The sequence below is a fragment of the Myotis nattereri genome (genome assembly GCF_964212035.1).
Source record: "Myotis nattereri genome assembly, chromosome: 10".
NCBI classification, from domain to species: domain Eukaryota; kingdom Metazoa; phylum Chordata; class Mammalia; order Chiroptera; family Vespertilionidae; genus Myotis; species Myotis nattereri.
Window position 1 is genome coordinate 49,295,517 of NC_138085.1, and position 13,702 is coordinate 49,309,218.

Here is a 13,702-nt window from a genome sequence, read left to right on the forward strand (position 1 = left end):
CAGACAGTTTCACTGATTTTTCTGCAAACAAGCAGGGGATATAGCGCAGTCAGTCCTCCCGAGAGGGGGCTGGTACTTTCGTCCTAAAGCTCTCGTTTCCTCGGGGAACAGAATTGCTAGACGCATGGGTGCGCTGTCTTTAGTCTTCCCCGCTCCCTCTGAGGGCCGGCAGGGGTTAAATCTCAGGCTCCGGCTCCGTGGGAGAAGGTGAGGCTGGGAGGTCCGAGGTGAGGGCGTGCCATCTGGGTGCCGGAGAGGTGCGGATGGAGGGGATCGTCTCCTCCCTGCTGCAGCCGCTTTGTTAGCGAGGCGGGGTGAGTGGGAAGTTTCTTGGACTTGACCGAAGCGGGGGTAGGGTGGGGGGTGGTGGGGTGGTGGTGAAAGTCTTGTTTGGTCAAAAAAGACCCTCAAGGGTAGATAGATCTTGGATGTAGGGGAGGTTGCACAGCTGAGTGCATCGGTAGCGCCTCCCTATTTAGAAATCCACAACCCCACCCCCACCCCCACGAGACAAATGACACCCTTCAGCATGCAATGAGTTTTTAGAAAGATCACAGGATGTGAGACAGCCTGGTCATGTCGGTGCTTTTTCATGTGCCCTGCCCCTTCCCTATTTGCAGTGAATGGTTTCTGTAATATTCCGAGAGGTGGAAAGGAAGTTCCTCCTCTCCCCCAGTTGACCGGGTTACCATAGACTGGGTTGGCGATCCTTGGTTTGTGGAGAAGGGACTCATTCCCCTTGGGGATCCTGACACGTGGGAGGAGGCTCTGTTGCAATGACTTGTTCCGGTTCTTTCTGTAAAGTAAACACGTTAACCTAAACGAAAGCAAACATCTTCATCAAGGTAGCAACAATGAAAACCTTGCTGGGTGGGATACATTTCTCCCGGCTTGCTTTATCTTGCTCAAAGATAAACCTCTTTTGGGACAACCGATTTCTCATGTCTTATGAAGTCCTGTCATTTCGACGCTGTACGTTAAGATGCAACAGCCAAATTTAAGGCAGAACGTATTTCCTCCTCTTAATGTTCACGTGCTCAAGAAGGCGTTAGATCAGCGGTTCTCAACCTGTGGGTCGCGACCGTTTTGGGGGTCCAACGACCCTTTCACAGGGGTCGCCTAAGACCATCGGAAAACACATATATAGTTACATATTGTTTTTGTGATTAATCACTATGCTTTAATTATGTTCAATTTGTAACAATGAAAATACATCCTGTATATCAGATATTTACATTACGATTCATAACAGTAGCAACATTACAGTTATGAAGTAGCAACGAAAATAATTTTATGGTTGGGGGTCACCACAACATGAGGAACTGTATTAGAGGGTCGCGGCATTAGGAAGGTTGAGAACCACTGCGCTAGATTGTTGCTAGGTGAAAATGATTTGGGAGGATTGTAAATCCATTCAATTAATGACACACTCAAGAGGGTTTTGTTTGGTTTTGTTTAAGACCCCTTCAAATTACTCAGTACAGGTCTCCTAATTCCCAGTAGGTATGGGAATTTCTCAGAGCAAAGAGATGATATCGTATCATTAATTCATGTTGCATGATATCTTTATTTCTAGGAACCTATTGGAGAAATATACATTGTTTTTAAGTCAAAGGAAAGAACATAAACATTTTATTGAAATTATTTAACTTAAGTCCCCAGGGCGATCTTTGATACAAAGTGTCCTTTTTAAGCACTTACTCCTAGACCTTATTGGGGAAGAAGGGTTATTTGTTTCTCTGAGTTAAAGGTTAATTATGAATTAAATGATATCCTTGACCTTAACTAATGGAAAGGAGGAGAAAAGATGACATAAAGGGTGAGACAGAAACAGTTTCTCGGTGAGGGGAGTGCAGTCATTATTTTGTGTCAAGGCTCCACTCTTGGTAAGTGGCCACAGACATTTAGAAGCTTGGAAGGAAGTAGTGCATTTAAAGGGTTGAAAAACACAAACGTATTCTAAGAAGCACATTTTTATAGTAAGCAGCTGGTAAGAGCTTCACCTTCTCACATATTTTTAACAAGTTCATTTGCTTTATGAAACCACAAATTAAAAGGTGCCACTGCCTTTTACCTGTGTGACCAGAGTTACACCATACCACAACATTGCCACGTAATCCCTTTGCTAGTTCCTCATTTTAAAGTAATGTGGACTGACTCATTCATCAGAAGACCATTTTTGCCAAACAGAATGATTAGGTAATTTACCACCCCTCCTTCCTGGCAACATGAGAATTATATTGGATTTCCTCTGTTCTCTAGTATTTGTTTCTAAGTGAATTTATTCAAATTGCAAAAGGTAGCAAATTGTTCCAGACAGTAATTACTCTAAAATATTTGCATTTCATTTGTTTTTGTTGGAGGTTTTACTTGTGCATGAAATAAGCAAATTTTTCTTATTTTGATAATAGTTGTCATTTAGTTATATCATCAAAGTAAAATTGATGTTTTTGGATCCACCCATTAATTTGTTTTAAATGTTTGACTGCTTAACTTTCATTAAGGTTAGTCAGGTATTATATAATGTAAACCTATCTGGTAAGTTTTTTCTAGCAAACTCATTTTTAATTTCTAATACGAAAAGTTTATTGAATTTATTATTCTGTATTCTCAAACAACACTGACTGGTACAAAATAAAATCAAATTTTTACTTTCTGCTCTTGTTTTCATCACCTTTTTCAGAGACAACCATTCTTCTTATTTTTTTGATTGATTGAGGTATATTGATATATTTTATCATAATCCAGAATACTACACTAATCCCTTGACAATTAGAAACTTATCTGATTCATCTATTAAATTTCTTTCAAGTGTATGTTTCATTATGCATATAATGAAAAGGTCATTATTGGGGAATACAAAATAGTGTTTTTCAAATAAAAGTTAGTTTTTATCTTTAAAGATGATGATTTATTTGTCTGTGAAAGTAAACACAAAAGATGCTCACTAGTTTTACTTTTTGTTTCTTTGCAGTCATAGACACCCAGCATGTTTCCGCTGGCCGAGGGAAACAGGCCTGTGGCCCAGTTGTTGTTCAGCACTGGCACGTGTCCAAGATGTGTCTTCAGATTCTGTGGTGTGGATTTTCATGCACCTTACAAACTTTCTTACGAGGTATTTTCTTTTCTTTTTTAGTTAAGAAGTTTTCTCTAGTTTTAAAATAATGCGTGTATATTTGAGGGCAAGTATCTATCCATAACTCTACGTTAAATTTAAAAACACTATAATAAAATAATTACTGGTAACGCTAATTTTAGAATTTACATTATCATAAAAATGTAAGGTTCTTTTTAAGTGATTAATCTAACATTTAATATAGTGGGATCTTTGTGGAGCAATTCCCTGGTGCATTTAATGTTTGTATAGACCCTTCCTAAGAGTATCTGGACAGACTATCACAAAGTAGTGCTTCTTACCAGATATTAGGAAGTTGTAACAGGAGGGGGTGGTAGTCCTTAACTCAGTGATGGCGAACCTATGACACGCGTGTCAGAGGTGACATGCGAACTCATTTTTTTTTGGTTGATTTTTCTTTGTTAAAAAATATATAAAATAAATATCAAAAATACAAGTCTTTGTTTTACTATGGTTGCAAATATAAAAAAATTTCTATATGTGACACGGCACCAGAGTTAAGTTAGCGTTGTTCAAAATGCTGACATGCCGAGCTCAAAAGGTTCGCCATCACTAACTCTATTAAGTGAAAGCATTGTGGGTTCGGTTGCATTTTTTTTCTGTTTCCTATTTTATCATTTTATTTACAAATAGTATTTGCAACCCTCTAGAAAGAAATTCCATTAAAATCATTAATTATTTACTATTAATAACAACAAAAGTAATATACAGAGATCTTTGACATTTAATAGAATCCTTTCAAATAAAACATATAACATTTTGTGAAATATATTTGATTCTAATAGTGATATTCTTTTCAGAGGCAGATAGTAATTATATATATGTAAATATATAACTATACAAACAGTATAAACAAACAAACAAACACACACACAGATTCATATACATGAACACTCAGTTTCTTATAATTTTAAAAAATTTCCCAGGAGTTAGCAATAGCAGTCATTTTTCCAATGAATTAATTGTTTCTATTATTTTAAAATAATAATTATATCTAATATTCATATAGCATTATTATATTTCAACCTTCATGTAACTCTCATAGTAACCTATTAGGTAAGTACATACTATGATTGTCTCTATTTTCAGATGAAGAACTGAGGCAAAGAGAGGTTAAGCAACCTGCCCAAAGTTACACAGCTATTAAGTGAGCAAGCTAGGATTGAACTGTCTGTCTGAACCCAAAGCCTAGAATTTGGAGCTGAAAGACATGGATTTGAATCCCAGTTCCACAACTTTCCATCTTCAGTTTTCTCCTCTGTAATTGGGAATGATGATAACATCCACCTCACAGGATTTTAAGGGACAATATCTAATAAAGTATGTGAAAGCACTTTGAAAACTGGAAATGGTACATATGCTATGATGATCAATATATGTGTATATTTATTTATACACACAATGACTATAAAGTAACAAAACTGGTTTTGTGTAACTTCTCTTACACATTTTAAAAGACATTATAATCTAGTATGCTATGCATATGTTGTTAAGATTTAAAACATATTAAGAAACTTAGTGTTACTAACTTTTGTTTGTATCAATTTGTGTAAATATGTAAATATTTGAAGACTTTTTAAAAAATGTACTTAAATTTTGACCTGTTCTATTCATATAATTATATATGTACATATACATATATATATATATATGTACTGTGTTATACCAACATTGTAGATCTTAGGTAATAATAAACATTTGTATGGGTCATAATATACCTGTATGTGTATGTATGTATGAGTATTTCTCTGTTGATAAAATAGGAGAGCTAATGTCTTAATAAAATGAATTAAATTTGTTTGAGTGAAAGACTTTTCCCTTTACAGTCAGTAAATTGTAATCTGAGTGAATTTAAAAGGATATTTATTCAACAACTGAAAAAAAAAAGCCTGTTTAATTTAAACAAAATTGAGGAAAAGTCTTCTGAGTATTTGGATGAGTAGAATGTCTGAAATATAAGAATGGTTTCAAAGGAATGCCACTTTTAACATTCTAATGCAAAAGGTAACAAAAAGTAGGCAAACCAGAATGTAGTAGAGGGCCGCTTTCAATTAGCACATATAAATGGTTTGTAATTATGGTGCCAAATCTCAGCATTTCCAGCATCTGTTTACCTTTATTTAGTAAATTGTCTTGACCTTACTTTTACTTAATAGACCCCTAATTTCTCTCTAATTTTTCAGACTTCATATTAAATATTATACATATGACGTTTTAGTGATTGTGAGGTTATTACATAACCAATAATGGAAAGCAATAATGGAAAGTCCATTTGTATTTCTATTAGTTAAAAATTGGAAATGAAAAGTGGTTTCTTTTTTTCTTTTTTTAATTAGCAAGTGAATGAGTGAATGACCCCACAACAGAACTACATGCCCAGTGCACTAATTAATTAGTTAATATCTTAATGGAGCCTTTCTGCCTCAGATTTAGCTTCTCTGATATATGAAACTCTTTTGAAACAATATTCACACATTTATCATAGGAGTTAATTAAGCCTCTTTTAAATTCCCCAGAAAGCCGGTGCTGGCTAATAAAATTAATTCATTGCTCTAGATTGAATATAAATCAACATTGGGCAAGTTTGTGATATACCATAATATTCACTCCTGTTTTCATGCTTCATCTTACCCTTAGAGTTATTACTTTTATTGTGTTTTGTTAAAAATTAACTTTCTAGGAGTTGTTCAATGAACTACAGAAATTTCTGAAAACTGAAAAAGGTGAATTAATTTTGGAAGTTCCAAACCCACCTCCCAAGAAAATTCGACTCCATGAACTGGAAGATGGGATTGATGGGACTGATAATCAGAGTCAAAATGGAGAGGGAAGGGTGTCCGTTATTGAAGGCGGAAGCATTGCTTCTAAGAGCTCCAGTCCAAATGTATGCAATGTATGCCTAGGAATTCTTCAGGAATTCTGTGAAAAAGAGTTCATTAAAAAGGTAAATAATCTGTCTTCTGTTATTATATGTGCACTTATATAGAGATTTTTAGTTTTAAACCTAGAATTCTTTTTTTTATTGATTTTAGAGAGATAGGAAGGGAAAGAGAAAGAGAGAGAGAGACATCAATGTGAGAGATTTATTGATTAATTGTCTCGCATATGTACCCTGACTGGGAATCGAACTCTCAACCTTTTGGTGTACGGGATGACACTCCAATCAACTGAGCCACCTGGCCAGAGCAGACCTGGAATTCTTGTATCTACAGGAACAATGCCATTCATTTCAACGTGTTTCACACCAATGTATTATTAAAACATTTCCTTAATTTATTTCAAATAATGAACACCTTTTTATCTCAAATTACCTTTTTATCAACATGATATCTGAAAATGAAATATATATCCCTTTATGTATGTCAGTCATGAGTGCTATTCAATTGAAAAAAATAAATAGCAGTTTTCCCTTTGCTATTTTAACATAAGAAGCTAGAGAAAAGTTCTTTGTTAGTCATACCTATTAGTGTCTAGAAAAGACAAGTGTTACAGCCTTGTGGGAGGTGCATGTTTGAATGTAGGACTGGCTTTTGTTCTCAGCTGTCAGGAGTGCCATATTTGGCTTTACTTTGTTTAAAATCTTTTTTAAATGATGAGGTAACCTAATAGAAAACTATTTTGACATTCAGCAGATTGTTCTGCAGGTGAGTCCTTGCTGTTTCGGTGTTGTTAGTCTTCAGGGTCATAGTTAGCAAATATTTGATTTCACGATGTTTGTGAGAATTCCCTACTCAAAGGTGAAAGTTTAGAAGTTTTGCAGTGTCATTTCCTGGACCAAAAATCTATGTTATGAAGATGAGTATACAATTTTTAACACTTCCTGGGAATTTATATAATGCTCTTTTATGTAATAAAGTAATTTTTATGTAATACTTTTTCAGGTGTGCCAAAAGGTAGAGGCCTCTGGATTTGAATTCACGAACTTAGTGTTTTCCGTCTCCTTCCCACCACAGCTATCTGTAAGAGAGGTAAGGTCATTTATACACACGAAACGGCATGTGAAATGCATGCTAGGAGTTTCTCAAAAAATATGAATGTAGAAATATTCCTTACCATATTACATTTTTTACATTTTGTGTACTTATTGAATGATTGAAAGCATTACATTATTATAGCTGTTTAATAATATTGAGTGAATGGATGAAAAAAGGAATTATTGGTTCAGATTCGTGTATTTGTCACAGAACTGCCATTTTTTTGTTTTTATTTTATTTAATTTAAAAAAATTTTTTTTTTTTATTTCAGAGAGAGAAAAGAAGGGGGAGAGGTAGAAACATTCCATTGACTGCCTCCTGCACACCCCCTACTAGGGATCAAGCAAACTGGGCATGTGCCCTGTCTAGGAATCAAACCTGGGACCTGGTGCATAGGACCATCCTCAACCAACTTAGTGACACTGCGCAGGCAGGACTGCTATCTTTTTAAAAGGTCCTCATTCAGCCCTCGCTGGTTTGGCTCAGTGTATAGAGCATCAGCCTGCGGACTGAAGGGTCTGGGTTCAATTCTGGTCAAGGGCACATGCTCGATTCCCAGTAGGGGGCATGCAAGAGGCACTAGGCATGCAGGAGGCAGTCGATCAATGATTCTCTCTCATCATTGATGTTTCTGTCTCTCTCTCCCTCTCCCTTCCTCTCTGAAATCAATAAAAATATATTTTTAAAAAATAGAAAGTCCTTATTCGGTAGAAGACATTCATTGAGTTTTAGCTCTGTGGTCAGAGAAAGATAATTGACCAGGAATCCAGAGATTTGAGTGTGTGTGTGTGTGTGTGTGTGTGTGTGTGTGAAGTGTGCATTTTATAATAGTCCTAGGATAGGGTTATTTCAATTCTGATGAACTTTCTTATTTTCTGATATAAAATGGTAGCACCTCTTTTAGTCAGTGGTAAAAAGGGGAATAACCATATTTCATTTAACATTTTTCCTTTGTTAGCGAAAAACTCACATAATAATAGTAGTAATTACTGTAATATTCTTGTGTGTCAAAACTGACATGAAAACATAAAACTATTTTTGTTAATACTGTTATATGAAGTATAGGGAGAATGGCCTCTGTAATCTCAAATTACAACAATGAGTTCTAAACATATCCATTTATTTTATGTATAAGGTGTCTTTTTGTTAAGAATCCCAAAGCATCACCAGAAGATTACATCTTATACTGTCACTTTCTTTGGGTGAGAATGTTTATTAGCCCCTAAAAGGCTGAACATTGATTTAAAACTTGTTCAATGATAGGTAGGGACTGAGACGTGAAAGAGTAGATGCTTTTAAGTAGTACCTCTGTTGATGACAAGATAACTGAGCAAATGGAAGGATAAAGGGGATGATGATATACTGAGGTTTATAAATACTTAAAGTCATTTTCTAGTCAATCATCAAAGCATTTCTCACAGATAGGTTATCTCCAAGGTTCAGTTTTGGTAGAGAGAAACAGACTTCAAAAGCTATATGACTCACAAGAAGTTGAAGTATTTGAGTAACAAAAATAGGAATAAGAAATACAGTTGACCCTGGAACAACAAAGGTTTGAACTGCGTGGGCCCACTTATACAAAGGTTTTGTTGTTTGTTTGTTTTTTAGAGAGAGAGGGAAGGAGGAAAGATGGAGGGGCGAACCCGCAACCCGGGTATGTGCCCTTCACCGGGAATCGAATTCAAGACCCTTTGGTGTGCAGGCTGACGCTCTAACCATTGAGCCACTCTGGCCAGGTCTGCACAGGTTTTTTCAATAAATACTGTAAATATATTTTCTTTAAAAAATTTTTCATTGACTTCAGAAAGGAAAGGAGAGGGAAAGAGAAATAGAAACATCAGTGATGAGAGAGAATCATTATTGGCTGCCTCCTGCACGCCCCTACTGGAGTTGGAGCCCGAAACTTGGGCATGTGCCCTGACTGGAATCGAATCATGTCCTCCTGGTTCATAGGTTGATACTCAACCATTGAGCCACTCCCAGCCAGGTGATTTTTAACAATTTTGATTTAATATTTATTGACTACTTATGAAGTATTTATAGTCCATGTCAGAAATAGAAGATGCCATTTAAAAAAACAGAATTATTCTGCTTACACTCTATTTACTCTTTGTAAGAGATTTTAACCACTAAATTATTTAGCAGAAATATGTGACTATTCCTATTATTGGGGAATTATTACTTTCCACAGATTAGTGTGTTGTGACTCATTGTTTTCTTTTTTGTTAATAAGTAGTCTATTTTTCCTCATTCATTTCTTAAGAATAATCATTATTCAAAAGTATGCAATTTTGTATGCATCTTACTATTTTCATAACCAAGAGTTCTTTAGCAAATTGTTTTATGTTTCACTTTGTGATTTTCTTTTATCATTATGTATTGTTAGTTTCCTTTATTGCTGTCTTTTATTACTTCTTTGGTGTTGAGGTATGTTCTGGGCCAGACTGTATATAAATTGCTTTTTCATACCAACTTATTTGTTACACATTCCAATTTTTAAAAAGTACACATCTTCAGATTATTCTTGCATTTTGAATATAAATTCTGTAACTTCTTCAGTGACATATTTCTTCTACAATGTGGTTTTTCAATTTAGATCTTTAAAACTTTGAACTTATTTGTCTGTGTGTAGAATAAACATTACTATACATGGAATTGATTGGTGTTAGTTATTTCATAATTCAGAGTGGAATATACAGTTAAGTAAATTTTCCCCACTTCGAAAGAAGAAAATTATGATTACAAATATATTGATTTGAAAGCAAATATTTTATCAACAAGGTAATATTTGTTTATATTCCTGCTTACAAAAGAACCAAAGGAAGGGATGACCTCAAGTAAAGGATTTTTTAAAAAATCAAGCTATTAAATTTGTGTTAATTTCTATATTCCTGGCCCTCCCAATGCCTTTCTGGCTACAGCTATAGTTTTTACTTATCATCATAGAAGCACTAATTTAAGAGCCTAGGAAGAAAGCTTGCAGTTAGTATCATTATCATCATCTTTCATTGAGTTTAGGAGAATGAAAGGAGGGATGGAGTACTTCTCCTGTGGGTGTGTTCCTAGGAACCAGCTGGTCTGGTTAGGACAGTTTTAGGCTAAATGCTACTGAAGAGGAGAAAAACAAGCAGATTAATTGATGAAACTATGTTAGACATACAGTAAGACATGGTAAGCACAAATAAATGGAGGCAGTATCCAGCGATTCACAAAGGACAGATATGGAAACTAGCTTGAGGTTATACTTAGGAGCTTCGGCACCTTCTACAAAAGGTATTTGTATAATACCTTTATACAAAATATGAATGACAATATAAAATTGAGATGATAAGGGAGAAGAATAAATATCTCATGACTGTTTTGGTGACTTTCTGGATTTTGGCTTACCACTTGAATGTAACAATTCAGATATCTTAAAGGGAGAGATATAATAGTGTGCTATGCCAAGAAATTATATCTGCATTGAGATCTTTTGAGTGGAAGGATGCTAAACACTATTTAGAGGAGAATTTAAAGCAAGAGAGAAATGGGATAGATACAGAAGTGGAAGTGTGCTGTATGCCCATTGGCTTAAGGAAGAGGTGATGAGTTGCATACATAAAATAGGCACACAGGTTAATGTATACAGTAGCATGAGGAACTCCCAGTATTTAGGCACTTGATGGAAATCACGTTTGCTAAAAGCACAGCGCCTGACAGCTTTTGAATGGGAACAGTTACTTCTCCTAAAGTAGTGGTTCTCAAACTTTAATGTGATAGGACTCATTTGGAGAGTTTTCTAGGCCCCATCTCCAGGTATTCTGATACAACAGGTCAGTGGGACGCATGACTCTGGTTCCTAAAAAGTTCATGGATGATGTTGCTGTTGCTGGTACAAGAACCACACTCTGAGAACCACTTTCCTAAAGAATAATGGTGAAACTAATGTAGTCCTAAATGAAAATGGACAACCTTTTAAGATTTGTGTTCCTGATAGGAAGAGAGAAACAAACATAATTAGAGTATATCCTAGACTTTTGCTAGATGGATTTCAAGCAGTCAAAGAAAAATGGCATGGGAATCTTGCCTGGAAGATAAATGAAAAGGATTGGGAGGTGCAGAGGAAGTGCCATTGAGACTTTAATTAAAACCAAATTATCCCAACCAATAAAAGGAAGTTTAGGGATAAAAACATATTCCAGTAAAAAAAGAAATGGGGAATACCTTCCTCCCTCCCTTTTATTTCTTTCTCTCCCTCTCCCCCTTCCCTCAAATGTTTACATAAACATTTGTATTTAATTTGTATTTATATATTTAGATATATTTATTTGACTTTTTATTTTGGAAAATTTCAAAAGTAGTAAGACCTGCCTAATAACCCCTATGTATGTATTATTCAACTCCAACAGCTAAATTTTTTGCCAATTCAGGATCAGTTTCAAAAAGAGAGAGGAAAGGTGAAGTCAAATTAATGCAAATGTAAGAAGAGGTTTAGATTTCTAAGAATAGCAACTAAAAGATAAAATCTCCCTGAGTAGAGACTTCCAAGAATTGCTAAGGAAGACTTGGGGTACTCCAAGTTATGTTTAGAGCAAGAAAGGGATGAAAAGGGGATTGATTTGCTGTTAGGAACTGAAGGTATCCTGCTGATGGATGACATAGAGAAGGCAGAACTCTGAAAATCCTATTTTGCTTCTGTCCTTTCTGTCAAAAAAAAATCTTCCTGTGAAAAGGGTAGCGTGATCATTGGGAGGGAAGAATGAAACTCCACATGGCGAAGCTTCTCTAAATGTGTTCAGGTATTTGAGCCTGGATGAATTACATTCCAAGATAGATTCAGAAAGAACTTACAGCGGTCCATGATCTTTGAGGGCTCTTCAAAGATAACAGATTTTCCAAATGACTGGAGGCAGGTAAGGGCAGTTTCAATTTTCCAAAGGTGAAGAAAGGTGGTTCTGTTAAGTACCAGCTGGTGAGCTTGATCCTAAAACCCTGGCAAGATTCTAGATCAGAAACTAAAGAATATATGATGGGCACTGAGAAATAAGACAAACTTGATGTCAACACATCAAACAGGTCTGCTAAGAACAAATCAAGTCTGCAACATTTCTGCCTTTACAGGTAGCAGGACTGGTAGAGCAGGGAAATACAGTAGCACTGGTGTGATTGGAATTCAGCTAGTCATTGACTAGATTTCTTTCTCTTGATAACTACCTGAAAGTGGCAGGGTGGATTGTGCCTGACTGGCCACACCCAAAAGGAACTGATTAATGATCGGCGTGGACCTGGACAGTGTTTCTCCCCATGTTCTCTGCAGATCAGCCATCTGAAACCTACTGGGGGAAGGTTGTGATTGCTGGTTCTTGTCCCAGACCTCCTAAATCGGAATCTCTAGAGATGGGGCATAGAAACCTCTCAGTAGTTCATGTACACACTGAAATGTAAGAACCATGGAACTTCAGACAGATTTCTGACGTGCTGCAGAACTCTCTTCGTACCTTGTCCTGTTCATGGTTTCTATCATTGATGACATAATAGGAGCACTCACTACAGGTGTGCATGACAAGAACTGAGTGTATAGCAAATAGGTTGAATGTTAGAATTGGGATCCGAAAAGATCTCAAGAATAGGGGGAAATCTAATGAAATTTAACAGAAAGAAACATAAATTCTTATACTTAGGATTAGAAAACTGCCAAGTAAAGGATAGGCAGGAGTGGCTTAAAAACTGTGTTTATAGACAAGGCTTAGGGGTTTTAATTCATGGCCTGATAAGAATGAGAGGTGTGATGTAGATAACCTCTGGATTTTAGTCCAGATATTAGAAGTATCGGATCTGGAAAGATGGAGGTGGCAATCCTGTGTTACTCAGTGCTGGTCATTCCTGGAGTGCCACATTCAGAGGGAACACTCTACTGTAGGAGGAAGAAGGACAAGTGGGAAAAGGCATTTTGTGGTAGCCCAAATCCCCCAAATTTGTGAATGTTACCGAAGGTGAAAAATTAAAAGGGACTTTGTGGTGTAATTAAGATTAAGGACCCTGAGATGGAGAGATCATCCTGAATTATCTGGGTGGGCTCAACTGAATGACATGAGTCCTTAAAGGTACCCTTTCTGGCTGGGGTTAGGGTCAGAGGAAGATGTGATTGTAGAAGAATGGTCAGAGAGATGCACTGTTGCTCACTTTGAAGATGGTGGAAGGGAGGCATGAGCCAAGGGATGTGGGTGGCCTCTAGAAGCTAAAAATGACAAGGAAATGGGTTCTGGCCTAGAACTTCCAGAAAGGAACATAGCCTTGCTGACAGTTTGATTTTAGCCCAGATGGACTTCTGACCTAAACATTGGTAAGATAATAAATTTGTGTTGTTTTAACCTACTGAGTTGACAGTAATTTGTTCTAGCAGCAATAAAGAGAATACACAGAGGAGTGCATTCAGAATAGTGGAGGTGCCCGGCCGGCGTGGCTCAGTGGTCGAGCATCGCCGTATGAGCAGGAGGTCACAGTTCCATTCCCAGTCAGGGCACATGCCTGGGTTTTGGGCTCCATCCCCAGTGTGGGGTGTACAGGAGGCAACCAATCAATGATTCTCTCTCATCATTGATGTTTCTGTCTG

At 36.4% G+C, this 13,702-nt stretch overlaps 1 protein-coding gene across 1 annotated transcript in view; it reads left to right on the plus strand.

The window, feature by feature from the left end:
- Nucleotides 1-180: 180 nt before the first annotated feature.
- The window catches only part of PUS10 (pseudouridine synthase 10), a 53,232-nt gene continuing 39,710 nt past the window's right edge, over nt 181-13,702 (plus strand). The window contains exons 1-4 of the mRNA XM_081100847.1: nt 181-314; nt 2,975-3,115; nt 5,817-6,080; nt 7,018-7,104. Of these exons, the coding sequence (XP_080956973.1) occupies nt 2,990-3,115; nt 5,817-6,080; nt 7,018-7,104 (477 nt within the window). The 5' untranslated portion in view covers nt 181-314; nt 2,975-2,989. The remainder of the gene's footprint in view (nt 315-2,974; nt 3,116-5,816; nt 6,081-7,017; nt 7,105-13,702) is intronic.